The sequence below is a fragment of the Aulonocara stuartgranti genome (genome assembly GCF_965226115.1).
Source record: "Aulonocara stuartgranti genome assembly, chromosome: 7".
Lineage (NCBI taxonomy): Eukaryota > Metazoa > Chordata > Actinopteri > Cichliformes > Cichlidae > Aulonocara > Aulonocara stuartgranti.
In genome coordinates, this window is record NC_138945.1 from 3,322,086 (window position 1) to 3,347,294 (window position 25,209).

The following is a 25,209-nucleotide window of genomic DNA, read 5'->3' on the forward strand; positions in this document are numbered from 1 at the left end:
TTATCCCAGAGTAGCTGACTTTTACAAGCAGAGGAAGGGCACGAGACTTTTCCCTAGCTGTGCGTTTCCATACGAAGGTCAACCAAAACCAGTTCACTCAGAATCTCACAGGAAAATCAAACTAGAAGTCAGAGAAACACAGTTTATTGAAAACTTTAAAAAACAAAACACACACATATCCAAACTTCTCCTGTTGGGTTTACACAAATCCCTGAGCCAGTCAAAAATGTGCTACTTCCAGTGTGGTATCCCAGCTTTTGCCAGAGACAGGATTTAAGAAGGACGCATAGAATTGAACCCTGATTAGAAATCTATAGAAAAGGGAAGAACAACAGAGCCCCAGTTAACAGCTAAAAGTGAAAACATATGAACTAATCAGCGTATTGCATAGATGCATGCCGAGTGGCAGCAACCTTTTCTCCCTTCTTATGGGTTATGGCATTAGTGAAACAGGGTCGCTACACAAATTTTCCAGTGTGCAGGTTTACTGTTGTGGAGTGGCGTATTTAAACCCTAACAAAATCCTTATCAGAGTCTAACAATAAGTGTAAGTGAAATAAAAAAACACACAAGAAAGCACAGAAAATGAAAGTCTTGAAGGAAACGAACGATGATGTGCTTTTTAACAAACTGACTGATTCTGACAGCAACCCTCCAACTTCCTGCACGTTTCATACTAATGCAAAATGACACCTGATGAATAACTGTGAGAATCTGGTGGCATCTTACAAAACTGCATTAATTACACTCCAGGATGACGTTTACCTTCCAGAAAAACCCGACTTCACTTTGCAGCTCCTGGCCCATGAACTCAAACTAAAGAGATAGATCTTTTAAACTAAACAAACATAAATATTAATATTTTATTTTATTTTTAACAGCTTTTAACTTTAGTTTATAGCCTGTCTAACATCACTCTAGCAAGAATCTCCTTGGAGTCTCTATAAGGATTCTGACCACTGAAAACTAAGTTCCAGGGTCCGCTCATCAAGGTGTCGTGGAGTTGAAGGTCGGTGCCCACTCAGGGTATGTATCCAGCGAAAACAGAGGAATTCCCCAAGTTGCCATGGCCAGCAGGAGGGAGAGGACTCCGATCGTGTTGACACCAAGCCCCGCCTTCACCTGCAGCAGACATGATCAGACACGAGGCTTGCAGTCAAGGATGAATGTTATACAGATGTTTCTTGTGAATTATGGCCAGCATACATTTAGTGAAAGAGTTATTTCTAGTGTCTGCTTCTCTTTTCTTATCAAAGAACTCACCATATCCATGATAGTGATGTGTCCATAGGCATACACCACAGCATTGGGCGGGTTGGACACTGGCAGGAGGAAGGAGAAGGATGTGCACAGGGTGGCAGGGATCAGGATGTACAACGGGTTGACGTGTATGGCCTCGGCCTGAAGCGAGAACAATCTTCATAAAGCGCTTTGAGTGCTCAGAGTAGAAAAGCACTATATAAGAACCAGTCCATTTGATAATAATTTCACTAATTTCATAAATTAGTGAAATAACAGTCTCTAGTGTTCCATACACAGTAGTGTCATTGATGCTGACTAGCTGGAAATAAACCACTTGTTTTGTGGCAGGTCAGACAAAAAAGACTGTATGTTAAAGATGGAAATAGCCAACCTGACATCACCCTTTTATTTGGGAATTCAGTGTTGGCTACAGTGGCTTGCAAAAGTATTCGGCCCCCTTGAACTTTCCCACATTTTGTCACATTACAGCCACAAACATGAATCACTTTTATTGGAATTCCACGTGAAAGACCAACACAAAGTGGTGCACACGTGAGAAGTGGAACGAAAATCATACATGATTCCAAACATTTTTTACAAATAAATAACTGCAAAGTGGGGTGTGCGTAATTATTCAGCCCCCTGAGTCAATACTTTGTAGAACCAGCTTTTGCTGCAATTCCAGCTGCGGCGCTCGAAAATCTGTCAAATGTTTCAGTACGACTTTGCTAAGCTACGAAGCCGCACCGCTTGATGGATTGTCGGAGCATTGCGGCTATCGTAGGCAGAGCCTCGCGGAGTGATACGTACTGTGCTTCAACATAATATTACCATATTGTGTGTGTATAACCTCTTTTTAAGTTTAGTGGATATTATACATGGTTATGCTGAGGATATGTCGGCCAGTTTCCACTGGAAACGCCTTTTGGTTAAACTGTCAGCGAGGAATTTGCATGCACATAAAAAAACAGCTGCTTGTTTAAGTGAAAATGCATTGATGTTTGTTTGTTTGTTTGTTCGTTTGTTTTTTGCACTAATAAAGTTGTGGAGTTGTGAAATATTTTTTTTAGTTTGAATTATATCGTTATCGCAAATTTTCAAATGTATATCATGATAAATATTTTTGGTCATATCAACCTGCTCTAGTCCCGTTTGCAGTTTTCCACAAGCCATGTGGGGGACACAGCAAACATGTGGAAGAAGGTGCTCTGGTCAGATGGCTAAAATGCAAACGCTATGTGTGGAAAACTAACACTGCACATGACTCTGAACACACCATCCCCACTGTCAGATATGGTGGTGGCAGCATCATGCTCTGGGGGGGCTTCTCTTCAGCAGGGACAGGGAAGCTGGTCAGAGTTGATGGGAAGATGGATGGAGCCAAATACAGGGCAATCTTGGAAGAAAACCTCTTGGAGTCTGCAAAAAACTTGAGACTGGGGCGGAGGTTCAGCTTCCAGCAGGACAACGACCCTGAACATAAAGCCAGGAAACAATGGGATGGTTTAAAACAAAACATATCCATGTGTTAGAACGGCCCAGTCAAAGTCCAGATCTAAATCCAATCGAGAATCTGTGGCAAGATCTGAAAACTGCTGTTCACAAACGCTGCCCATCTAATCTGACTGAGCTGGAGCTGTTTTGCAAAGAAGAATGGGCAAAGATTTCAGTCCAGTGCAAAGCTGGTAGAGACAGACCCTAAAAGACTGGCAGCTGGAACTGCAGCAAATGCTGGTTCTACAAAGTATTGACTCAGGGGGCTGAATAATTATGCACACCTCACTTTTCAGTTATTTATTTGTAAAAAATGTTTGGAATCGTATGATTTTCGTTCCAGTTCTCTACGTGTGCACCACTTTGTGTTGGTCTTTCACCTGGTGTAGCTGCCGTCATAGGCAACTCTCGCATTTAAGTTCATTTTATTAGATATTTAAGGTTGAAACAATTAGTAGTTGAAATATTAAGAAATAAATCAATAGTAATTCATGTTTTGTTCATTGGATTTATATGTTTAAATGTGTTATTTTTACTAATTGTGCAATTAGATAGGAACCTTTTCTATAGTTCCGTCTGTTGTTGCTAAGAGGGTATTTTTGGCTGGCACACTCAGCAAGCTAATTGAGACGAGCCACGAGGTTTGCACGTCCACAGTAAGATAGTAAATAGTAAGATAAATAAAAGAGTGCCTTTTTTGGACCTCCCCACGATGTAAGGATTAAAGTTTTATTCCCTTTGAGTGAGGCCAATGAGGTAAATGTTTTCTTTTGTTTATTTTCGTTGTATGTAAATATGCTAGTGTTGCGTGATATTCTAGTGCAATTACCGCAGTGTGAGGTGTAATGTGTATTTTATTGATTGTTTTGTTGGAATGTTTCGCCATATATAATGCTTAGGGGCTTTATTAAGAATATTCATTTAAGTTTGTATTTCTTTTTAGTTCTGACGGCATTGTATCGGCTGTGGTTGGACATCATTACAAGTTAAGGCATGTCGAAGAATCCTCCTGTCCGAAATAAATGTCAGTTAAAACACAAGGAACAAGTTGAGCTTTATTACGACTCGAGGGGAGTAACAGTCAGAACTCAGCCTGCTTCGTGCTGGAGGAGAGAGAAGGAGAAAGAGGTCTGCCGCAGCGGAGCCGAGCGGGAGCGGAGCTGAGCCGAGTGGGAGCGGAGCGGAGCCGACAGCGCGCCGGGTCACGTGATTAAGCTCGCGTCTCTCTCACGCATCAAAGACGCTCAAACACACACACAGACATCTCATAAAGCAACCAGAGTCCAGCGGTGCAGCTTGGTTAAGCTACAAAGAAGTAACACGTTTATACAAGTTAAATGTGGAGAGTAGATTTCTTTAGCTCATCTTAAAGGGACTCTGTCAAGCAATAAAAGTGGAAGTGTGGTGGTTTGGAGTAAAAGTTTAAGCTCATGTTATTGTTGTTTATGCTAAGTAACTGTAATTAAGGTACGTTTAAGTTGATTATAAGGGTTTGCTTATTTTAAGACTGCATTAGATATTTAAAGGTCACATTATAGTATTTTGTTTGACATTGAAGGTTATTTTCTGTTTTACTACAAGTGAAGAGCAATTTACTATTTTGGTTTAAGAGTTTGTGACATATGTTTAAGTTGACTCTTTAAAGTAAAGCAATTTAAGGTCCTAGGTGCTTCATAAGGTGACTATTCACGTATTTAAGTTGACCTAGGTGACTTGAGTGTAGTACAATACCTTTGACTGTCTGTGACATGGAGCAAGAAGGCTGTGACACTGAAGCTGTGGAGCAGCAAGAAGCTTTTGAAGAGCAAGAAAGTTTGCCAGAACCATGCACAAGTAAAGCTACTAAAGAAGGAAGTTTGAGGAAAAGTCAAAGAGTTAAGAAGTTCACTGAAAGGGGCCAAGCACTACATGATGAAAAGGTGAACAAGCTTCAAGCTCGCTTCAAAGTCAGTTATGAAATGTGGAAAGTTGTTGCAAAACAAGGCAAAAAGGCACTTGAAGAACCTGTTAGTGCAAAACTTAAAGAGCTTATCGGCCGAGTTGAACATACCTCGGCAGAAGTGAAACAAGTTTATGATGAACTGCGCAATCATGAAACTCCTGATGCAGACACTCGCCGCAGAGTGGACACCTGTGATGCGGTTTCTCAAAAGATGATAAAGCTAGCTCAAGAAAAATTAGCAGCAGAAGAAGACGAAGAACTTTCTGAGAGATTGGTTCACTGGAGTGATATAGGATCAGCATTCAATTCTGCCGCCTCTCAAAGATCCAAAGGTTCGAATAGCAGGCAATCAAGAAGCTCAAGTAAGTTGTCTGTAAAGAGGCAAGAAGCAGCTGCAGAGCTTGCGGCTACTGAAGCAACTCTGAAGATTATGGAGGAATTGGAAAGTGAAAGAAAGGCACTTGAAATCCTTGAAGCAGAGAATGCTGAGAAACAGAAGGCCTTAGAGCAAAAGCGAAGAGAGCTTGAAAGGCTAGAAACAGTAAAGAGAATGAATGCTGCTAAAGCACGTTTGAAAGTGTACAATGACGAAGGAAGCTCAGATGAAGAAATATCAGACCTTCTGCACGAAAGGAGCAAACGGAGAAATGTCACAGCTAAACCGATGAATCAGTTTGCACATTCGCAACTTAATGCAAATGCAGAGCCGTTTGATATGCCACAAGCCAACTTAAGGTCACAACCAAGAGAAAGCAAACAGGAAGATAGTACCACAACATTGGCCCAAGCTCTAGCTGAGTCCATTCACATAAGTCGCCTACCAGTACCAGAACCTACAGTCTTCAACGGAGATCCTCTCAAGTACAAGGATTGGAAAATGTCGTTTCAAATGCTGATAGACAGAAAGAACATCCCAGTGAATGAAAAGATTTACTATCTTCACAAGTATGTTGGAGGACCGGCGAGAAAGGCTGTTGAGAGTTATTTTCTGTTGGGAACAGAGCGTGCTTATTACTCAGCATGGAACATTTTGGAGGAAAGATATGGAAGTTCATTTGTAATCACCAAAGCTTTCAGAGATAAGTTGACATCATGGCCAAGGATTGGGAACAAGGATAGCGTTGAACTTCGAGAATTTTCAGATTTTCTCAGAGGATGTGAAGCGGCCATGCTTCAGGTTAAAGGTCTTGAAGTTTTGAATGACTGCAATGAGAATCAGAGAATGCTAAGCAAGCTACCTGATTGGTTGTCAGCAAGATGGAATCGAAAGGTCATTGAAATTGAAGAACAAGATGGTTCTTTTCCAACATTTAGCCACTTTGTTGACTTCATTGCGAGAGAAGCCAAGATTGCGTGCAATCCAGTAACATCGCTTCATGCACTCAAAGCAGGTGACTCAGAGAAAATGAAATCTTTCAAGACAAGAAGTGTTGGAGCAAAGGTGCTAGTGAGTGCTGCAGAAGAGACGTCCAACACAAAAAAATGTGTGTTTTGTGAAAACTCAAATCATAGCATTCACACATGTAGGAAGTTTATGGACAAGGTCTTGAGTGAAAGAGTCAAATTTGTGCAAACTAAGGGACTGTGCTTTGGATGTCTAGGCTTTGGACACCAATCAAAGAAATGTGAAAGGAGAAAGATGTGTGACACATGTAAAGGGAAACACCCGACATGTTTGCATGAGGAACGAGACAAAACCTCAAAGAAAAGGAAAGAAAAGGAAAGTGACAAGGAACCACAAATGAAAGAGATGGAAGGCAATAAAGAGAGTAGAGAAACCAAACCCAAGGAAGCACCAAGTGAAGCAATATCAAACCGTGTGATTCAAAGTGACAGAAGTAATCTCACATCTACAATCATTCCAGTTTGGTTATCCACAACAAGCAATCCTGAACATGAGATTCTTCTCTATGCTCTTCTTGATAGCCAAAGTGACACGACATTCGTCTTGAAGGAAAAGGCAGATGCTCTGGATGCAGAGAAGGAATGTGTGCAGTTAAAGCTCTCGACAATGTCTTCTAAAGACACTTTAGTACCAAGTCAAAGGCTGTCTGGGTTACAGGTCAGAGGTTTCTCTTCTTCAAGGAGAATTCCTCTTCCTGTGACATACACAAGAGAGTTTATTCCTGCGAATTTGAGTCATATTCCCACACAAAGGACAGCAAGAGCGTGGCCACACTTAGAGCACCTGGCTGAAGAAATCGCTCCACTGATTGAATGTGACGTAGGCCTGCTCATTGGTTACAATTGTTCACAAGTGTTGGTACCCAGAGAAGTTGTGGCGGGAAAAGATAATGAACCTTTTGCCCAAAGAACAGACCTTGGCTGGACAATAGTTGGAGGAGCTAATCCATGTGTTGACTATGGGGATGCCATAGGATGTAGCCACAAGATCATTGTCAAGGAAGTGACACCCAATCAGTCAGCTGAGCAGTTGGTCAAAGAAGTGCAATACGTCTGTCGCACACAAGTCAAAGAGGTGGTCACATCTGCAGATGTAATTAAAGTGCTCGAGTCCGACTTCAATGAAAGAAAGGTGGAAGATTCACACTTCTCACAAGAAGATTTAAGGTTCATCTCCATAATGGAAGAAGGAGTGAAGATGAAAGCAGATGGACACTGTGAGTTACCTTTGCCATTTAAGGAAGACAGACCAAGTCTGGCAAACAACCGGAGCTGTGCAGAACACAGACTCAAAAATTTGAAGAGAAGATTTGAGAAGGACAAGCAATACCACAAAGACTACACAGAGTTCATGAGAGAGACTATAGAGCGTGGTGATGCAGAAAGAGTTCCCTCTGTAGACCTGGACAAAGGCCCTGCCTGGTACATTCCACACCATGGAGTGTATCATCCTCAAAAGCCTGGCAAAATAAGAGTGGTGTTTGATTGTTCAGCAAAGTACGGAGGGGTGTCCTTGAACGACTACCTGCTTACAGGGCCAGAGTTAACCAACTCTCTAGTGGGGGTCCTGTGCCGATTTCGGAAAGGTCCAGTTGCAGTGATGTGCGACATTGAGCGCATGTTTCATCAATTCAGAGTCAGAGAAGAAGATCAAAATTACTTTCGCTTCTTGTGGTGGGACAATGGAGACTTCAACTCTACTCCATCTGTCTATCGCATGCGCGTACACTTGTTTGGAGCTGCTTCTTCCCCTGCCTGTGCGAACTTTGGTCTCAAGTATATTGCTGCACAAGGTCAAGGCAAGTTCAGTGAAGCTACCATAAGATTCATTGAGCGAAATTTTTATGTGGACGATGGTCTTATCAGTTTCCACTCAGAAGAAGAGGCAATTCGTTTGGTGAAGGAAGCAAAGGAACTTTGCAGCACAGGAGGCTTGCGACTTCACAAGTTTGTTTCAAACAGTAAGCAAGTGCTTAATTCGCTACCGGAAGAAGATTGTGCAGAAACAGTAAGAAAGGACTTGTCACTGGGCGAGCAACAAATTGAAAGAGCCCTAGGTGTCAAATGGTGCATCGACTCGGATTATTTCCAGTTTCGAGTAGTTGTGAACGAGCAGCCACTTTCCAGAAGAGGAGTGTTGTCCACAGTAGCCTCTATTTACGATCCACTTGGCTTTGTGGCACCTTTTGTTCTACTTGGGAAGCAGATACTACAGCAAATGTGTCGAGAGAAAGCAGATTGGGACGAACCACTCACAAGCGATCTGAAGTCACGGTGGGAGTCCTGGTTGTTGGATCTAAAAAATCTAGCAGATGTCAAAATTGACAGATGTTACGTGCCAAAAGATTTTCAAACAGTTCAGAAGTACGAGCTTCACCATTTCTCAGACGCAAGTGTTTCAGGGTATGGTGTTTGTACGTACCTGAGAGCTGTCAGTGAAGCAGGACAAGTCCACTGCGCTCTTGTCTTTGCCAAGTCCAGAGTAGCACCCACGAAGGTTACTACGGTGCCACGATTGGAGCTGTCTGCAGCAGTTGTAGCAGTGCGGATTAGTGACATGCTCAAAGCAGAGTTGGAGCTAGAAGATGCTCAAGAATTCTTCTGGACAGATTCTCAAGTTGTCTTGGGATATATCAACAACGATGCGAGACGTTTCTATGTTTTCGTTGCAAATCGCATTCAGCGTATTAAGGAAAGCACTCAACCGATGCAATGGAAGTTTGTGGTATCAGATCTCAATCCAGCAGACCATGCCTCGCGCGGACTGAAGGCCAAAGACCTCATTACCTCCAACTGGTTTAGTGGTCCAAGTTTTCTTTGGCAAGAGAAACTTCCCCACGAAGAAGTCACGGTGGGGAAACTTGATGCAGAGGATCCAGAAGTACGCAAAGTTGTTGTACTCCATACAACTACAGAAACAAATTCTTTGGCAGAACGTTTTCTGAAATTCTCCAGTTGGCCAAGGTTGGTCAAAGCTATGGCAAGACTTCTCAGATTTGTGAAAGAGTTTAAGGGCTTGGAAAGGAGAAGCAATAAAGCCACTAACCTTGAAGAAAGGACAGAAGCCGAGCTTAAAGTCATATCCATTGTACAAAGATCAATCTTCTGCAAGGAAATCAAGGCACTTCAAACGCGAAAGGATCTACCCAAGGACAGAACAAATAGACTCTATCGACTCGATCCCTTCCTGGATGAGAAGGGTGTTCTTAGAGTGGGAGGTAGATTAGAGCGTTCTACATTGCAGCCACACGTCAAGCACCCGGTCATCTTACCAAAGACTTGCCATATCGCAAAGTTACTGATTGATCACTATCATCAGCGGGTGAAACATCAAGGACGGGGCATGACGATAAATGAGCTGAGATCGAACGGAATATGGATACTAGGATGCAGTCAAGCAGTATCATCCTTTATCTACAACTGTATTAAGTGCAGGAAATTCAGACGTCGAGAAGAAGATCAAAAGATGGCAAACCTACCAAGTGAGAGAATGGAGACCACCCCTCCCTTCACGTATTGTGGGATGGATTGTTTCGGCCCATTCTACATTAAAGAAGGAAGAAAAGAACTGAAGCGTTACGGGCTTCTGTTTACCTGTCTATGCTCTCGTGCGGTGCACATAGAGCTACTTGATGATATGTCAACCGACGCTTTTCTAAACTCACTGCGTTCTTTCATCGCTTTGCGTGGGAATGTACGTCAGTTGCAATCAGATCAAGGCACCAATTTTGTTGGAGCCAGACGTGAGTTTCTGGAAGCAGTAAAGGAAATGGATCAGGAAAGTTTGAAACAGCTAGGCTGTGAGTTTGTGATGAATCCTCCCTCTGCCAGTCATATGGGTGGAGCCTGGGAAAGGCAAATTCGTACGATCCGAAGTGTATTGACAACCATTCTGGATCAGTCATCCAGATCATTGGACAGTTCATCTCTAAGAACCTATCTTTATGAAGTGATGGCGATAGTTAACAGCAGACCTATCACCCCACATTTACTCAACGATCCTACTGGACCTCAGCCACTTACACCTAATCTTCTGTTGACCATGAAGTCGTCAGTAATACTGCCACCACCAGGAGACTTTGTAAAGGAGGATTTGTATCTTCGCAAAAGATGGCGTAGAGTCCAGTACTTGGCCAATGAATTTTGGCACAGATGGAAGAAAGAGTACTTATTGAGCCTACAACAAAGACAAAAGTGGCACAAAACAAACAGAAATGCAAAGATCAATGACATAGTGATCGTACAAGATGACCAAGCATCAAGAAACGACTGGAAGTTGGCCAAAGTTGTTGCCATACACCCGAGTGAAGATGGATGTATACGCAAAGTACAACTGTTAATGAGTGACTCATTGTTAGATGACCATGGAAAGAGACTGAGTAAACCAGTTCTACTTGACAGACCTATACACAAGACTGTGACACTATTAGAAGCAGATTAGTTTACATTTCATAAGTTCATAGGTGGAAATCACAAGTGATTTGGTGGGAGTGTAGCTGCCGTCATAGGCAACTCTCGCATTTAAGTTCATTTTATTAGATATGTAAGGTTGAAACAATTAGTAGTTGAAATATTAATAAATAAATCAATAGTAATTCATGTTTTGTTCATTGGATTTATATGTTTAAATGTGTTATTTTTACTAATTGTGCAATTAGATAGGAACCTTTTCTATAGTTCCGTCTGTTGTTGCTAAGAGGGTATTTTTGGCTGGCACACTCAGCAAGCTAATTGAGACGAGCCACGAGGTTTGCACGTCCACAGTAAGATAGTAAATAGTAAGATAAATAAAAGAGTGCCTTTTTTGGACCTCCCCACGATGTAAGGATTAAAGTTTTATTCCCTTTGAGTGAGGCCAATGAGGTAAATGTTTTCTTTTGTTTATTTTCGTTGTATGTAAATATGCTAGTGTTGCGTGATATTCTAGTGCAATTACCGCAGTGTGAGGTGTAATGTGTATTTTATTGATTGTTTTGTTGGAATGTTTCGCCATATATAATGCTTAGGGGCTTTATTAAGAATATTCATTTAAGTTTGTATTTCTTTTTAGTTCTGACGGCATTGTATCGGCTGTGGTTGGACATCATTACAAGTTAAGGCATGTCGAAGAATCCTCCTGTCCGAAATAAATGTCAGTTAAAACACAAGGAACAAGTTGAGCTTTATTACGACTCGAGGGGAGTAACACCTGGAATTCCAATAAAATTGATTCATGTTTGTGGCTGTAATGTGACAAAATGTGGGAAAGTTCAAGGGGGCGAATACTTTTGCAAGCCACTGTATGTTGGCTTTTTGGAACCAGAGGCTGGCATTTACAGACGAGAGAGAGCGGGCAGCTCATTGTGTCAAACGTGGTTAGCAGAATATGTCCACAGTCGCACATATCAGGTAATTAACACTTAGAAATTTGCAAGAAACTACACAAAAAATTGTGTGAAAAGTTTGTCCTTGAAGAAATTGATTTAGAAAAAAATGAAGTTGGTGTCAAGCGATGAGCTGGTTTAGTGGACGCTCATATTCAAGACAAGCAAAGCTTCGGTCAACGGGTCTGTAGGATGGCAACTGCTTATCCCTTAGTGGTTTGTTGGTTAGCTACAGTTAAAGAAATTAGGGTTAAAGGGAGGGACCGTAAACTGAGGGACTCCTCAGTGTAAGATAAACGAAGATTATTTTCAACTGTGAATCATGCAAAGCTACTCTAGTAGACTGAGAGAATCAAATTTTCCGCAGATCTGTACAATATAAAACACTGAACTAACCAGAGGAGAGAGAATGGGGAGGAAGATGGTGATGGTGGCGGCGTTGCTGGTCACTTCTGTTAGCGTGGTGACAATGAGACAGGCAATTGTGACTGTTGCTAAGACCGGGAGGTCGCCCAGAGGTGTCATCAGCCTGGCCACCCACAAAGAGAGACCTGACTCCTGCACACACAAACAAACACACACGTTAAGCAGATTTTATACCAGCTTTAATGTATCTAACAGTTCTTTTTGTTAAACTAAGGGACAGGTCAGTTCTTTCAACTTCTGAAGAGACTAGTTTCTTTGGCTCACCTTTTCTATACATCATGTTGGTGTAGACACTATAAAAGATGGACATAGGTACCTGTGGTGTGATTGAGACACGGCGGGTCCAGAGGTTGCTCTTTAGAGTCAACTTTATTATAAACGGCTGCAGCTCTCGGCTGTCAGACGCTCATTCATCACACTACACTTACAACAATTTACACCTCTGCTTCCCCATGTTTTAACACTGGGGGTGCCCCGGTACCATTACATCAACCACTGGTTTCTGAAGGCCCATTTTGAAGATTTGACATGACGTTTGTGGACACTTGACCAGATGCGATGAGGACGTGCTGGTCTGACAGTGAAACCATTTGTTCATTAGTTAATGATTTCAATTTTAGACAAATCATAGCCAATAAATTTCAGAAGGTTGATTCTGTTCACCTGGACGTGGTGTTTTCAGTGGGAGAAACATTTCGTCACTCAGGGAGGAACGCTGGTTTAAGTGGGGAGTCAAGGAGACCATTTAGGTGAAAGGGAAAAGACCATCTCTGAATTGAGGAGGGGGCCTAAGGGCACATCTTTGTGATTGCAGCCGTTCCCTAACTCTCTGTGAATGGTACTCATGGGCAACGATCAGTGATCTTTGATCAATGGTTGTTGATCGATGGTCATGACAATTTGCATATTAATGGTCAAGGAACTGACCTCCCAGCTTATTGTTCATTCAGTGGTGCTAGTTTCAGTTATCGTACAAATGTACTGGTCATAAGGTTGGAAACCTGCAGTCAGCTGAGACTGAAGAAGTCATTTGGATGAGTAATGAATAGGGATGGGTACCGGTGTTCTGACATAAACGGTAGTAACCAGACCGAAGAGCAGCGCACATTTCTGTGCTTTTCTTTTTTTTACTGAGATGTCATACACTTTGGATTCTAGCCAATCATTTTACCTTTCCGAGGATAGTAGGCGGGCCCAGGTACGTACGTTCTTTTAGAGCAGAGCTACAGATTAAAAATGCCCAAAGTGAAGCGGTCAAAGTCTGGCTGTACTTCACAGCAAAAGATGCAAACTCAGCAGCAACAAGTGCTTTAAGCTGATACTGTGATACTGTCAAAGGAGGTAACACCTCGAATCCGATGAAACACCTGGTGACGCATAGCGTTTTTTTTAAAAGCCGAGAAATGCACCGTATTTGATAGCTTGCTGCGAGACCTCACAACGAGCACATCTACTGCGGGTGTGGTGCCTGTTATCGGACCCGGAGTTAGCAACATGAACCCGAAGAGGAGAGTCCTGGCCCCTAGCCCTGTCAGTGTAGCAGAAATGATGAGGATGATGATGCAGCAGCAGCTGTTCTTCTCTGCGTGAGTAGCTTAATGTTGTTCATGTGTAATTTACGTTGAGTAGGCTAACCACGTTATTACATTAATGCATGTAAGGTGAACTAGCAAACACCGTCGTAGCTACATGCAGCTGTCCTCTTGTTTGATGGCATATACTCCCTTCACCCTGGCCAAAAAGGCTAAAATGACCAAAGAAAAAGAGGGAAACAGCTGAACATGAGAGGTTTTTGGACAAAGTTTGTGTTTTTTCCATTGTTTAAGCACTGCTTCCAGCCAAGAGTGATACCATATATCCCTATAGCTGCAGAAAAGGCTAACATTGTTATCTTTTTACAAAAAACAGCTAAACATGACAGATTTTAGGACAAAGTTTGTGTTCTTGATTCTTTAAGAACCGATTCGAGCACCGTTTAAGCACTGGCACCGTTTCAAAAGTACTGGTTTGGTACTGGTATTGGATAAAACCTAAATGATACCCATCCCTAGTAACGAAGTAGTGAAAATTCCTGTCATTCCCAATGATCTACACCAGAGTGCTGATTTTTGTCTGGACCTGAGATTTTTCTGTGTTAGCTGTGAAAACTTTACAATGTTTGCATCAAATTTCTTCTTGGTCTGTACGAGGAAACTGTTCTGGATGTATTGTGATTTGTATTTCAGCATACCTCTGCACCTTTAGCGAGGGCAAAGCCTCCACCAACCAGCAGGGCAACTTGCCACGGCATGGAGGCCTGAAACTCTTTCCAAGAGATCATCGCCTCTGAATTGAGAGAAAAAAACATATTTACTGGGACTGATGCTGAAAAACAGACGTGTTAAATGATTGTTAAAACTTTACTGATTGTTGGTATTCACACATTTCTTTGCAGCCTCAAGTTTTTATATCTCTTTTATGTAAAAGCTTGATATGCATAGGGCGCAATAACCAAATAAGTGAGATTAATGTGGTGTAGGAAAACTGCATTAAGAAGAATTAAGAAAAACCAACCTGAGTAAATCTACAGTATTTAATCCTGACCCATTATGCTAATTCCTGCTCCTTATTCTTGGAGCAGTTTTGCATGACTCAGTTAATAATTCTTATTTATCTCACAGTGGTCTGTGGTGTAGCCCCTTGGTTTAAAGTTTGCCTGAAACAAGGTTTCAACTGTAACTGATTGGTTGCCCTTCATAAACAAAAATGTTGAGAGTACTTGTGTTAGCCTTCAACATCCGACTAAACAACAAGCCACATTTCATACATATTTCACACCATATTTTCTGGAGGGTCCGTGAGCAGGTACAAAGAAGAGGAGGACGCCCAGCACCAGAGCCACAGTGGCATCTGTGATGTAGTTGGATTTACTGAAAAACAGAAAAAGGGATCAGCTGGGTCATGGTTCATTGCTGCTGTGAAAAATCATAAAAATGCATGTTTCCCAAAGAATCTCGTCTTTGTCATTGTATCATTTGTATCATATTGTTTGTGGGAATAATTTTGAATAATTTCCAAGGCAATAAAAGAAGGTTGTGACTCACTGAGGGAAGAGGGAACCCCAGCCGGGTACAAAACCTGGAGATCTGGTCAACCACAACAAAACCATCACCACAAAAACCACCCCGGTGAAGATCTCCTGAGAACTGGAGAGAGGGAACGAATGAATGTGTGAATGCATAAATTATCATAGGAATGTCTTTCTGTCAATAACTGATCAACAAGTAAAATGAATGACAGCATTGGCATGACAACTAACCATCTAAGGTACTGTAAAACGCTGTGGATAGTTAAATAAATACATGAATAAAAATATGGCTCTTTAAATGTGATATATATATATATATATATATATATATATATATATATATATATATATATATATATATATATATATATATATATATATATATATATATATATATGAATGAGCTCCTCAGTCCTTGTGGCCATTGATCAATGGTCAAACAATTTGCATATTAATGGTCATGAAGCTGACATCACAGTCCACTGTCAGGCCGTGGTGCCAGTTTTGATCATTATGCAGAACTATTTATAAGGTTGGGGAAACCTGCAGTCAACTGAAACTGAAGAAGTCCCTTGGATGACACTGAAAACGCTACGTCCAGATTCTGGGATTTCTTAGCTGGATGATTGAGCATGCATTAAGACCCAGTGTAAATCCCTAACCAACATCCTGTATCACCAACACTGCATAAATGATCACGCATGAATGAATAAATGATCAAACTGATTACTTTGATGAATAAACGAGTGCGTAAATAAACGAATGAGAGATCACCTAATGGCTCCCAGCTTCTTGTACTCATCTTCCAGCACCTTTTTCACCGCCCTCTCTCTGTCAGACTGCTCTCCCCGACACTGCCACAGGAACTTGAAGCTGCATGAGACAGTGTGTGTGTGTGTGTGTGAGTGTGTGAGCGAGAGAGAGAAATTTCATTTTAATCTTGCAAATTTTACTATTTAAGTCAAACTGATGATAAAATTCCATCTTTGCACTAAAATAATCTGGAGTAAGAGAAACACTTTGTATGCAGGAGTGATTTGTTTTCCTGGATCTTCTTGGATTCTGGAGACAGAGACTGTGTCTACTTAAAGAGAGGCTTAAAAATGTCATTTTTGTTAAATCTCTAGTTAGATCTAGATCAGGTGACCATGAACCAATCTTTAGTTATGCTGCCAACTATGCCCATACTTCCCATCATGCACTGAGGACTGTAGTTGTCTATGTTCTCCAGTTTAGCCTTCTCCTCTCTTTTATCCTCACTTCCTAACCAGTCACAGTTGATGGCTGCCCCTCCCTGAGTTCTTCCTGTTGTTAGTGATGCCTGCTCTGTTATGTCCTGAAGTCATACTACCAAATATAAATGGAGATGCATATAAGACACTTTTTCTGGGAATACTGCAGATTTTTGGAAGATGCTTTGGCATTCTTCTATTTGGTGAGGATTGGACTTTAAAAATAAAAATCGTACCTTTAACCTATTGTAAATGCGGTAGCAAAACATAATACAAACTCTCAAATAGCATGTATATGTTCTTTAGTTTTCTCTGAAAAGCTGCCGGAAACTTCTGCTTAAGTTTAAGTTTAAAGTTAGTCAGACATTTCTGTTAAAGATGCCAACAACTGATTCATCATCAGAGCTTTGAACTATAATAAATCTTCACAATAATAAAACACATATATAACACATGTGATGATGCTTCCACTAATTGATTAATGCAAAGAAATCAGAATAGGATGATGAAACTGATAAAACAGAATAACAAATGGAGTGTGCATAAAGAGTAGTCAGAGTAGAATAGCACTGATAGCAGGTGATTGGCTCTGCAGATGGTATGCTGACACTCACTCTGAGCCAATGAAGAGCCAGTACAGCCAGAACCATGTCAGCAGCAGCATGATAACACTGATGGGCAGGCACAACAGGAGCCAGTTGGCAAAGTTGATGCTGTTGCAGTCTGGGTAAACGCTGAATGTAAAGACAGTGGATTCAAAAACATTATTTTTAAAGGAGTCTTTCAATCATTATTTCATTCTAGCTGTGCAGCAGACTGAATTAACCGAACACTGAAGGCAACATTAATCCCACCACTGCCAATATGTCTCATTAACATACACCTGATGTGAGACACTCACTGGTTGAGGTACTCAGAGAATATGAGGTTAGCAGAGGTTCCCGGCAGCGTGGTGATGCCACCAATGCTGGAGGAGTAGGCGATGCCGATGCACATGGCTTTGCATAGCATCCGGCCCTGCCGACGCCTGCAGGAGGCCGTGGGTACGTTCTCTGCAGCCTGTAAGACAAAATGCGGAGAAATCAAGACAGAGAAGCAGAAATAGCGGAAGTAGCAGAACATGTATGAGCACTGGAAAAATATCAAAGAATAATTTTATTCTGTGTTTGTTTGGTGCTTTTTTGCACCTCGTCTGCTGCAGGCTGCGACTCTGCTGGTATTTGAACAGAAGTGAAGGTTTCTGTGGGGACATCTGGCTCTGTGCTGTCACTGAGAGAGGAATAAGGGATTCAACTGCTCTTCAAGCACATCAGAAACAAAAACTTAGAACACCCTGAACCCAGAGGGCAGCAGTGAATCCCCATGCTTTACATACCTCAGAGCTTCTTTATTTTTTGCAGTACAGTTGTTGATTTCTGGAAAAATGACAGATTATGGTCAGGGCCACAAGTTCCATCCTACTGTAAGCTCAAAGACACACAGCTATCTCACACTTTTAATTATATTTTGTGCTTTTATAAAGTAAAGTATACTGTCTGTGCAGGTACCGTCCAGCTCCAGGGTAGGGTTGTCTTCACCAGAGTATCCCTCTTCATTCGCCTTTAGAATCTGTTGGAGAACAGCATCTACGATGGGCATCACCATGGTAACAGCTGATGTGTTTTGGACCCACATTGAGAGGAAGGCACAGCCGGACATGAAGCCAAGCAACAACCTGAAGGAGACAGTGGTGTGTTCAAAAAGCAACAATGGAGCCTTCACACTTAAATCTCGAAGAAATACAAAATTTGAATCCAACAGCAGAGAACGAAGATGCTCACCAAGCAGGGTTGACCCCCACCAAGGTGACGAGCCTCAGGGCGACTCTGCGGTGGAGGCCCCACTTCTCGATGGACGTGGCGAGGCAGATAACACCCACAAGCAGGAAGTGGAAGTTATTAAAATACTCCTTTGCCACCTAGAGGAGAAAAGGGATTTTAGAACAGAGAGCTGCTATAGAGTAATTGAGGAAGAGGAGTAAAAATTTAAGCCCATTTTCAAATTTGAGTTTGTGGCCAATGAATATGTTATACAGGGAGTTAACAAGTAACAGATAAACCAATTAAAAATACAACTTTAAAAAGATAATAATTGGATGAGCATAAAGAAGAGTCCAAGTGTCCAAGAATAAAAACATTTATTTGCAAATAAGAACAAGGCCTGCTCTGCTGTAGGCCCATAAGACGCAGGAGGTGCCATGCTGGTCACTTGCAATGTGTGTCAGGCATCAGTAAGGGGTGGAGACCCTTGCAGTCTGATCGTTGGCTTTCGAGGTTGGGTATGGGGACATGGAACATGACCTCTCTGGTGATGAAGGAGCCTGACATAGTGCATGAGGCTGAGACACACTGGCTTGTTTTAGAGGCTTCTGGGGTGGATGAGATTCACTCTGTGTTCCTAAAAGCTTCAGATGTTGTAGAGCTCTCTTGGTTGACATACCTTGGAACACTGGATGGAGAACTGGGATTGGCAGACCGAAGATGACGTGGCTCTGCTGGCTTCATCAGTTGGTGGCCTCCAGCTCACACTGGAGCACTGGACCAGTTTGCAGCCAAGTGGCAGAAATGAGAATCCAGAAAGGGTGGCGTGCTCACTCTGGATTAGGGGTGACTTGCTGCCCCAGGTGGAAGAGTTTAACTATCACAGGGTCTTGTTAATGAGTGGGGCGAGAGGGGAGTGAGAGATTGAGGGACTGTCTGTAGTGATGCAGATGCTGTACTGGTCATTCGTATTAAGGAGAGAGGTGAGTACACAAGCTACCTATGGTCACAAGTTCTGGATAGTGACCAAACAAAGAAGACTGTGGATACAAACGGCAAAATTAACTTTCTCCAAAGAGTGGTTGGCATCTCCCTTAGAGATAGGGTGAGGAGTTCAGTCATTTGAGAGGGGTTCAGAGTAAAACTCCTAGTCCTCCATCTCAAAAGGAGCTACTTGAGGTGGCTCGGGCCTCTGATTAGAATGCATCCTGGGCCCCTACTGGGTGAGGTGTTCTGGGCGTGTAGCACCGGAAGGAGGCCCTAGGGCAGGCCCAGGCCACGCTGGAGAGATGATGTTGCTCAGCTTGCCTGGGAACATCCATCCATCTATCGCATATGGATGGATGGATGGAAGAAGAGGGCCGTTTTAGGATTTTTAAGATCACACGAGGGACAAGCAAATTGGAAAAGAAGCAGGAATATGCTGAAAACTTCAGGTGGGCATGGGCGCTCCCCAGAATGGCATGGCGGAGTACCTGTTTGACAAACACACTCTTGGCAAAGAGAGCAGCTAAATCTCTCACACCACATTTACTACAGCTTATGTGTATTTGTATCTTGCTTCAAAATGAAAAGCCATCTGCATGTTGCTGGTTAGACCTTTAAAGTTATTACTCATGTTATTATTATTGTAGGCAGAACCAGAACCAGAGCAACACACCTGCTGCTGTGCATTCATAAAGAATAACAACTCTCAACGCATCAACACTTTGTCCTGTGTAACTGTGATTGCTAACAGAAGGACTCACATTGGAGGACGACATGATGCCAAAGAGGGGGAAGAGAATGGCGGGGAGCATGGCGGTCATGGACAGTGGAATCACCTCCGTCACCCAGTATATCGCCATCAGCATCATCACAAAGCCACATTCTGCCTCCTACAGGGAAAACACATTAAGATGATTACACACACACACACACACACACACACACACACACACACACACACACACACACACACACACACACACACACACACGTGCAGAAGTTAGAGACGGTAAACTAGAGTCACTCAGCAACCACTTCAAAACACCTTCAGGTAATTATTTGGGTTGTTGAAGCATTGTCTAAATGTAGCTTAATTCTTATTGTTATACTTCTGCATGTATGTATCTTTGCTTTTGCAGATCATTTCAATGCTGCGCCTTTTTTAAAACAAATAATACAAATTCCAAAAAACCCCCCAAGAAAACTGGATCTGTACTGAAATTATCCAGAAAGAACCAGTTTTGTTTATTCAGTTTTTTTAAATTTAATATTTTTATGGATAAATTTCACAGTATTTTATACTCGTTGCATTTTCAAAAACAGGATCGTTACTTTTTGTAAAACACATTTGAGGGAAGTTTTCATTTTCCATTACTGCATGCCCTCACACATCAAAATGATTTAGCCTAAGCAGTAACTGAGGAAAGGCAATGCTAATGGTGTATCAATCTTTCCTCAGGCACCGCTTCTTCTACACGTCCTGGGGGAGGGAAGCTCATCTCCAATTATCCTTTCAGCACACCGCACCACTCTTTGGTGAGCTTTGTGGTTGTAAGCGGTGCTGTTGCCATACCACGTGGTGATGCGTCCAGTGAGGATGCTCTCAAAGGCACAGCGGTAGAAGGCCCCGAGGATGCAGGAGCTCTTGCCGAATATCTTCAGTCTCCTGAAAAAGAAGAAGCGCTGCTGCGCCTTCTTCACTGTTTAGTTTGTGTGTACTGACTATTGAATGCTGAGCTGTAATCTACAAACAGCATTCTCTCTGACGTGTCTCTCTTCTCCGGGTGCGAGAGGGCAGTATGTAGTGTCAGGGCTGTGGCATCATCAGTGGGCCTGTTGTGGCAGTATGTAGCGGTTCCAGTGAGTCGGGCAGTACAGAGCAGATGAAGTCCCCGACCAGCCTTTCAAAGCGTTTGCTCATGATGGGGGTCAGAGATACCGGTCGCCAGCCGTTTAAGGAAGAGGAAGGAAGAGATGGTGGAGGGTTTGGGTACAGAGACGATGGTGGCCGTTTTGAAGCAGGCTGGGACTACAGACAGAGAGAGGGAAAGGTTGAAGATGTGTGTAAACACTCCAGCCAGCTGAGCCGCGGTTGATTTGAGGACACAGCCGGGAATCCCGTCTAGACCAGTAGCTTTGCCTGCGTTCACTCGTCCTCAGACACAGTGTGCACGCTGACATCATCCATGACGCGCACACTTTCCGGTCTCATGGTGTTCGCTGAGTTTAAGCTTTTGTTTGAGGCCTGTGTTTGGGTCGTCATCCTGCCTGCCACACAGCGCTACACGACAGAAGCTCTACTTGGAACTTTGTTAAGATCCGCCAATGCAGATTATGATATTTTGCCATTTTTAAAGGGGTCTTAAACGTTTGATCAGTACTGTAGTCTAAATTCAAATTTAGACTGAAATAAAGTTTAGATTCCCATGTACTAATATAATTAGCTCAAGGTTGCCTTTCACAAGAAAAGCTGGTAGAAACAAACACCTTTTACTTGCTTTCTACTTTCTTCTAATTTGCAATCCTGTTATTTTTTAAACCTAAATTGTAAAAAATGACCTTGAAGTATCATTTTATGTGTTTTCATTTTATGAAAGTATATAAACTTTTATTTATGGCCATTATTAGAAAAGGATCAAGGGTCAGATGGCACTAAGTACAAGGGTCTGTTAGCCGTATTTATAGTGACGGGAAAAAGTGTAAAAGATCTCGTAGTGCTCAGAGTTGAAAAAAGTGTATAAGTACAAATCCATGACTGGCTGATAGGAAAGCAAATAAAGAGCGAACGTAAACTTAATAAAGCACAGAGACTGTTCAGATCATCACAAAAACTCTACAATAGCTACAACCTACTGAGATCATATCATAAAGTTTATGTGCTATACAATTAAAACTAGCAGTGGCAACATATTTCACAATATGCAATTAATGATAGGAGCTGCTTAAAAACACTGATCAGTGCAATGTCAGTTAAATGAAACTATTATGGAGGGGATACAGTTCCCGTCATATTTGTGCACGCACCTTTGTTCCGATGACCAGAGGAAGAGGGAGCAGCAGCAGCGGCGTGAGGATGATCAGGAGAAGGCTGTGATAGTTCCACAGTGCTTCGCTCAGCTTCGTCAGCATCCTCCTGTCTCCCATCGATTTCGTCTCTCCTGCAGGATCCTGCTGTGACCCCGCAGTTATTTGGCTGTGATATGTTAGAGAGGGTAATGATTGACTGAGAATGACAAGCTGGAAACCGGTTTGGGGAAGTCATCAAACTACTGGAAGCTTCATTTTACATTTCCATATCAGTTTTCTTGAGCAAGATACAAAAGCTCATTAGTAACTGTTGGTTATCTCTCCACTAAGACAAAGGTCAGATGTTAATGTGACAAGGCTTTTCATTTATTTCAAGTGTGGTGCTTGAAAGGGTCAATGTCAGTAGTTTCTCTGACATAAAAAACAAAATATAAAGCATGTAAAGATACTTACTGAGAATAATTTTTACTAAAATGCGCATAGCAAATATACATACACAGACCTAAAAAGTTGCTTCCAGCGTGCGATATGATATTGTATGTGTACATGGTTTGGTGAGCTCTAAGGTTTTCCTCCTTCAGTTCATAGGGAAAACTCTTTCATTCACCCTGATTTTTAAGGATTTATCTATTTGATCCTGGTGTGAAATATTTAGACACAATATTTATTTGCTAGAATGTCGACTTGCATCATTTCCAGTCCTCATTATATTTTAAGAAAGAATAAAGACTGTTATATAATTAATGTTGAATATTCAGCAACAATTTAAAAGCAGGCACCAAAAGTATGCATGATATGTGAGTATATGCCTAAGTCACGAAACTTACTAGCTCATTGTGTAAAGTTGAGTCTTAATCTATACTCCAAAGAACATGCATCAGCATGACATGGCACCTGCTGACGGTAGTATATTTTTCTTGTGTCTGGCTATAAGTGTGAGAATTCCAACAACTTCTGCTATCTTTTAACTTGTTATCTTGAAAACCTCAGAGATCCATTAAAGTTTAGCTGAGTTTATGTCTGTTTCTTTTGACCCACAACTAATAACTAAACAAAATTCAGGAAAATATAAAAAAAACCCAACTTTCCAGATGGAATGTGCTGACAGCACACAAACCACTTCACTTTATAAGTTAGACTTTAATGTCATTAAGAGATTTTTGTGCAAAACTCTTGAGTCACCCCCATTTCTTTCTATTTTGCTTTCAATGAGCCAGAGCTGAGATACAGTTCCCCACCTTTACATTTCAAAGCTTTTTTTTGGACAGTGGCTGCTGTTTCACTCAGTCCAGTCCTTGTACCTCACTATTTTCAGAGGAATGTTTGCTTTGCTTATTAAGCCACACTGACCTATGACAGACTAAACACTGACCTATGAATCATTCAACCATTAAAAAAGCCACCTAACTCAAAGAATGAACCTTGAGTTAAGTTGTTTGGCCTGCTGTTCACTGAAGCCTCATCAGAACAGGAGGAATACGGGTAAAATAAAAATCTGAGGTGTGGTATATTATAAAAGCACTGGACTCTACTCCAAATATAACAATTCTGGTTGAAATTGCTGTTAGTATACATGTAGGAGGTCAGGAAAGAGATACAGCACTGAGTGTCTGCTGTCATCCATAAAACACGGCTTTATCATAGTTTGTGTTGCATTTCAGCCAGTGGTGTTGGAGATCTTGTCCAAATAATTGGAATAATGAAAACATACTGTAAGACGTGCACTGTGGTCATATGCAGCCAGCTTGCTTTAACTATTCATTAATTTATTTAGAAATTGAATGAAGTCATCTTTGAGTACCAAGCACATGAACCTGTGTGATAAATCTGTCCAGGAAACAGAATTCTCCAAATCAGTGGAGCTGTTAAACATATACAGCAGTTCACCTGTAGCAGGAAGGGTTATCTTTGTTTCCTTAATGAGTTTGCGTATTTATTTTTAACCTCTTTAGAGGACAAGATGTTGTCGAGTCTGTTGGAGCACAGAATGAAGTCCGCGGAGCTTGTGTAACCACAATGACGTCACTGTAGATGCATACTTCAAATATATGAAGCAAGATATATGGAATCATATAGCAAAGAAAAAAATTATAAATAACTGTAAGTATGTTTTATACTTTAGATTCCACCCTTTGCTTTGTTGACAGTGCTGCAAACCCTTGGACTTCTCTCAATGAGCTTCATGATGTCGTCACCTGAAGTGGTTTCACTTCACAGGTGGGCCAGTCAGGGTTCATCTGTGGAATTTCTTGCCTTCTTAATGTGGTTGGGACCATCAGTTGTGTTGTGCAGAAGTCAGGTTGGTACACAGCTGACAGCTCTATTTGACAACTGTTAGAATTCATGGCATAAACCATCAAGCGTTACGATGAGACTGGCTCCCATAAGGACCGCCCCAGTAAAGGAAGACCAAGAGTCACCTCTGCTGCTGAGAATAAATTCATCCAACTTCCCAGTCTCAGAAATAGCAAGTTAACAACACCTCAGATTAGAGCCCAGATAAACGCCACACAGAGTTCCAGTAGCAGACACATCTCTACATCTACAGGACAATGAGCCCAAACACACCTCCATGCTGTGTCAGGGCTATTTGACCAAGAAGGAGAGTGATGGAGTGCTACGCCAGATGGCCTGGCCTCCACAGTCACCTGACCTAAACTCAATTGAGAGGCTTGGGATGAGATGGACCGTAGAGTGAAAGGTCCAACAAGTGCGCAGCATCTCTTGGAACTTCTTCGAGACTGTTGGAAAACTATTTCAGGCGACCACCTCATGAAGCTCATCGAAAAAATGCCAAGAGGGCGCAAAGCAGTAATCAAAGCAAAGGGCGGCTATTTGGAAGAATCTAAAATATTAAACATGTTTTGAGTTATTTCACATATTTTGTTTACTACACAATTCCATATGTGCTCATTCATAGTTTTGATGCCTTCATTGAGAATCTACAATGTAAATAGTCATGAAAATAAAGAAAAACCATTAAATGAGAAGGTGTGTCCCAACTTTTAACTGGTAGTGTGTGAGTTTAAGAGTGCTGTTTTCTCACCTCTAGCAGCTTGGCCACCTCAGGATTGAAAGGTGCTGTTTTGATGTAGTGAAGGAAATGGGGAAGTGAAGCCTCTGCTCCTGGCTGACCGTAATCTTGATGGTCTTGATGGTCTCACTCAAATAAAATCCCGAGCACCACTTTAAATCACTCCACAGTCACCTGAACCTGTTGAACATT

At 41.9% G+C, this 25,209-nt stretch overlaps 1 protein-coding gene across 3 annotated transcripts; it reads right to left on the reverse strand.

Annotated features, from left to right (window-relative positions):
- LOC309711265 (solute carrier family 13 member 1-like) lies at nt 1–25,209 on the reverse strand. 3 transcript variants are annotated; one of them, XM_082541473.1, is made up of 16 exons: nt 25,030–25,209; nt 21,981–22,124; nt 19,718–19,846; nt 17,991–18,127; nt 17,718–17,884; nt 17,546–17,585; nt 17,358–17,439; nt 17,072–17,229; nt 16,785–16,904; nt 15,713–15,811; nt 14,955–15,056; nt 14,689–14,780; nt 14,102–14,196; nt 11,842–12,003; nt 1,264–1,401; nt 1–1,122 (listed from the first exon to the last, which is right to left on the reverse strand). In XM_082541473.1, the coding sequence occupies exons 2-16, from the start codon at nt 22,098–22,100 to the stop codon at nt 988–990; spliced, it is 1,776 nt and encodes a 591-aa protein (XP_082397599.1). In that variant the 5' UTR covers nt 22,101–22,124; nt 25,030–25,209; the 3' UTR covers nt 1–987. The 3 variants fall into 3 exon arrangements, with proteins under 3 accessions (XP_082397599.1, XP_082397598.1, XP_082397600.1); XM_082541472.1 differs by having other exon boundaries at nt 21,981–22,149; XM_082541474.1 differs by lacking the exons at nt 21,981–22,124; nt 25,030–25,209 and adding an exon at nt 20,530–21,248.

Coding starts and splice junctions, on each gene's coding strand:
- LOC309711265 (XM_082541473.1), bottom strand. CDS start 22,100: ATGGGAGACAGGAGGATGCTGACGAAGCTGAGCGAAGCACTGTGGAAC. Junction 19,847..21,980: donor CTCTGGTCATCGGAACAAAG/GTGCGTGCACAA, acceptor TTTTCCCTGTAG/GAGGCAGAATGTGGCTTTGT. Junction 17,230..17,357: donor CGCAGCCTGCAGCAGACGAG/GTGCAAAAAAGC, acceptor TTTGTCTTACAG/GCTGCAGAGAACGTACCCAC.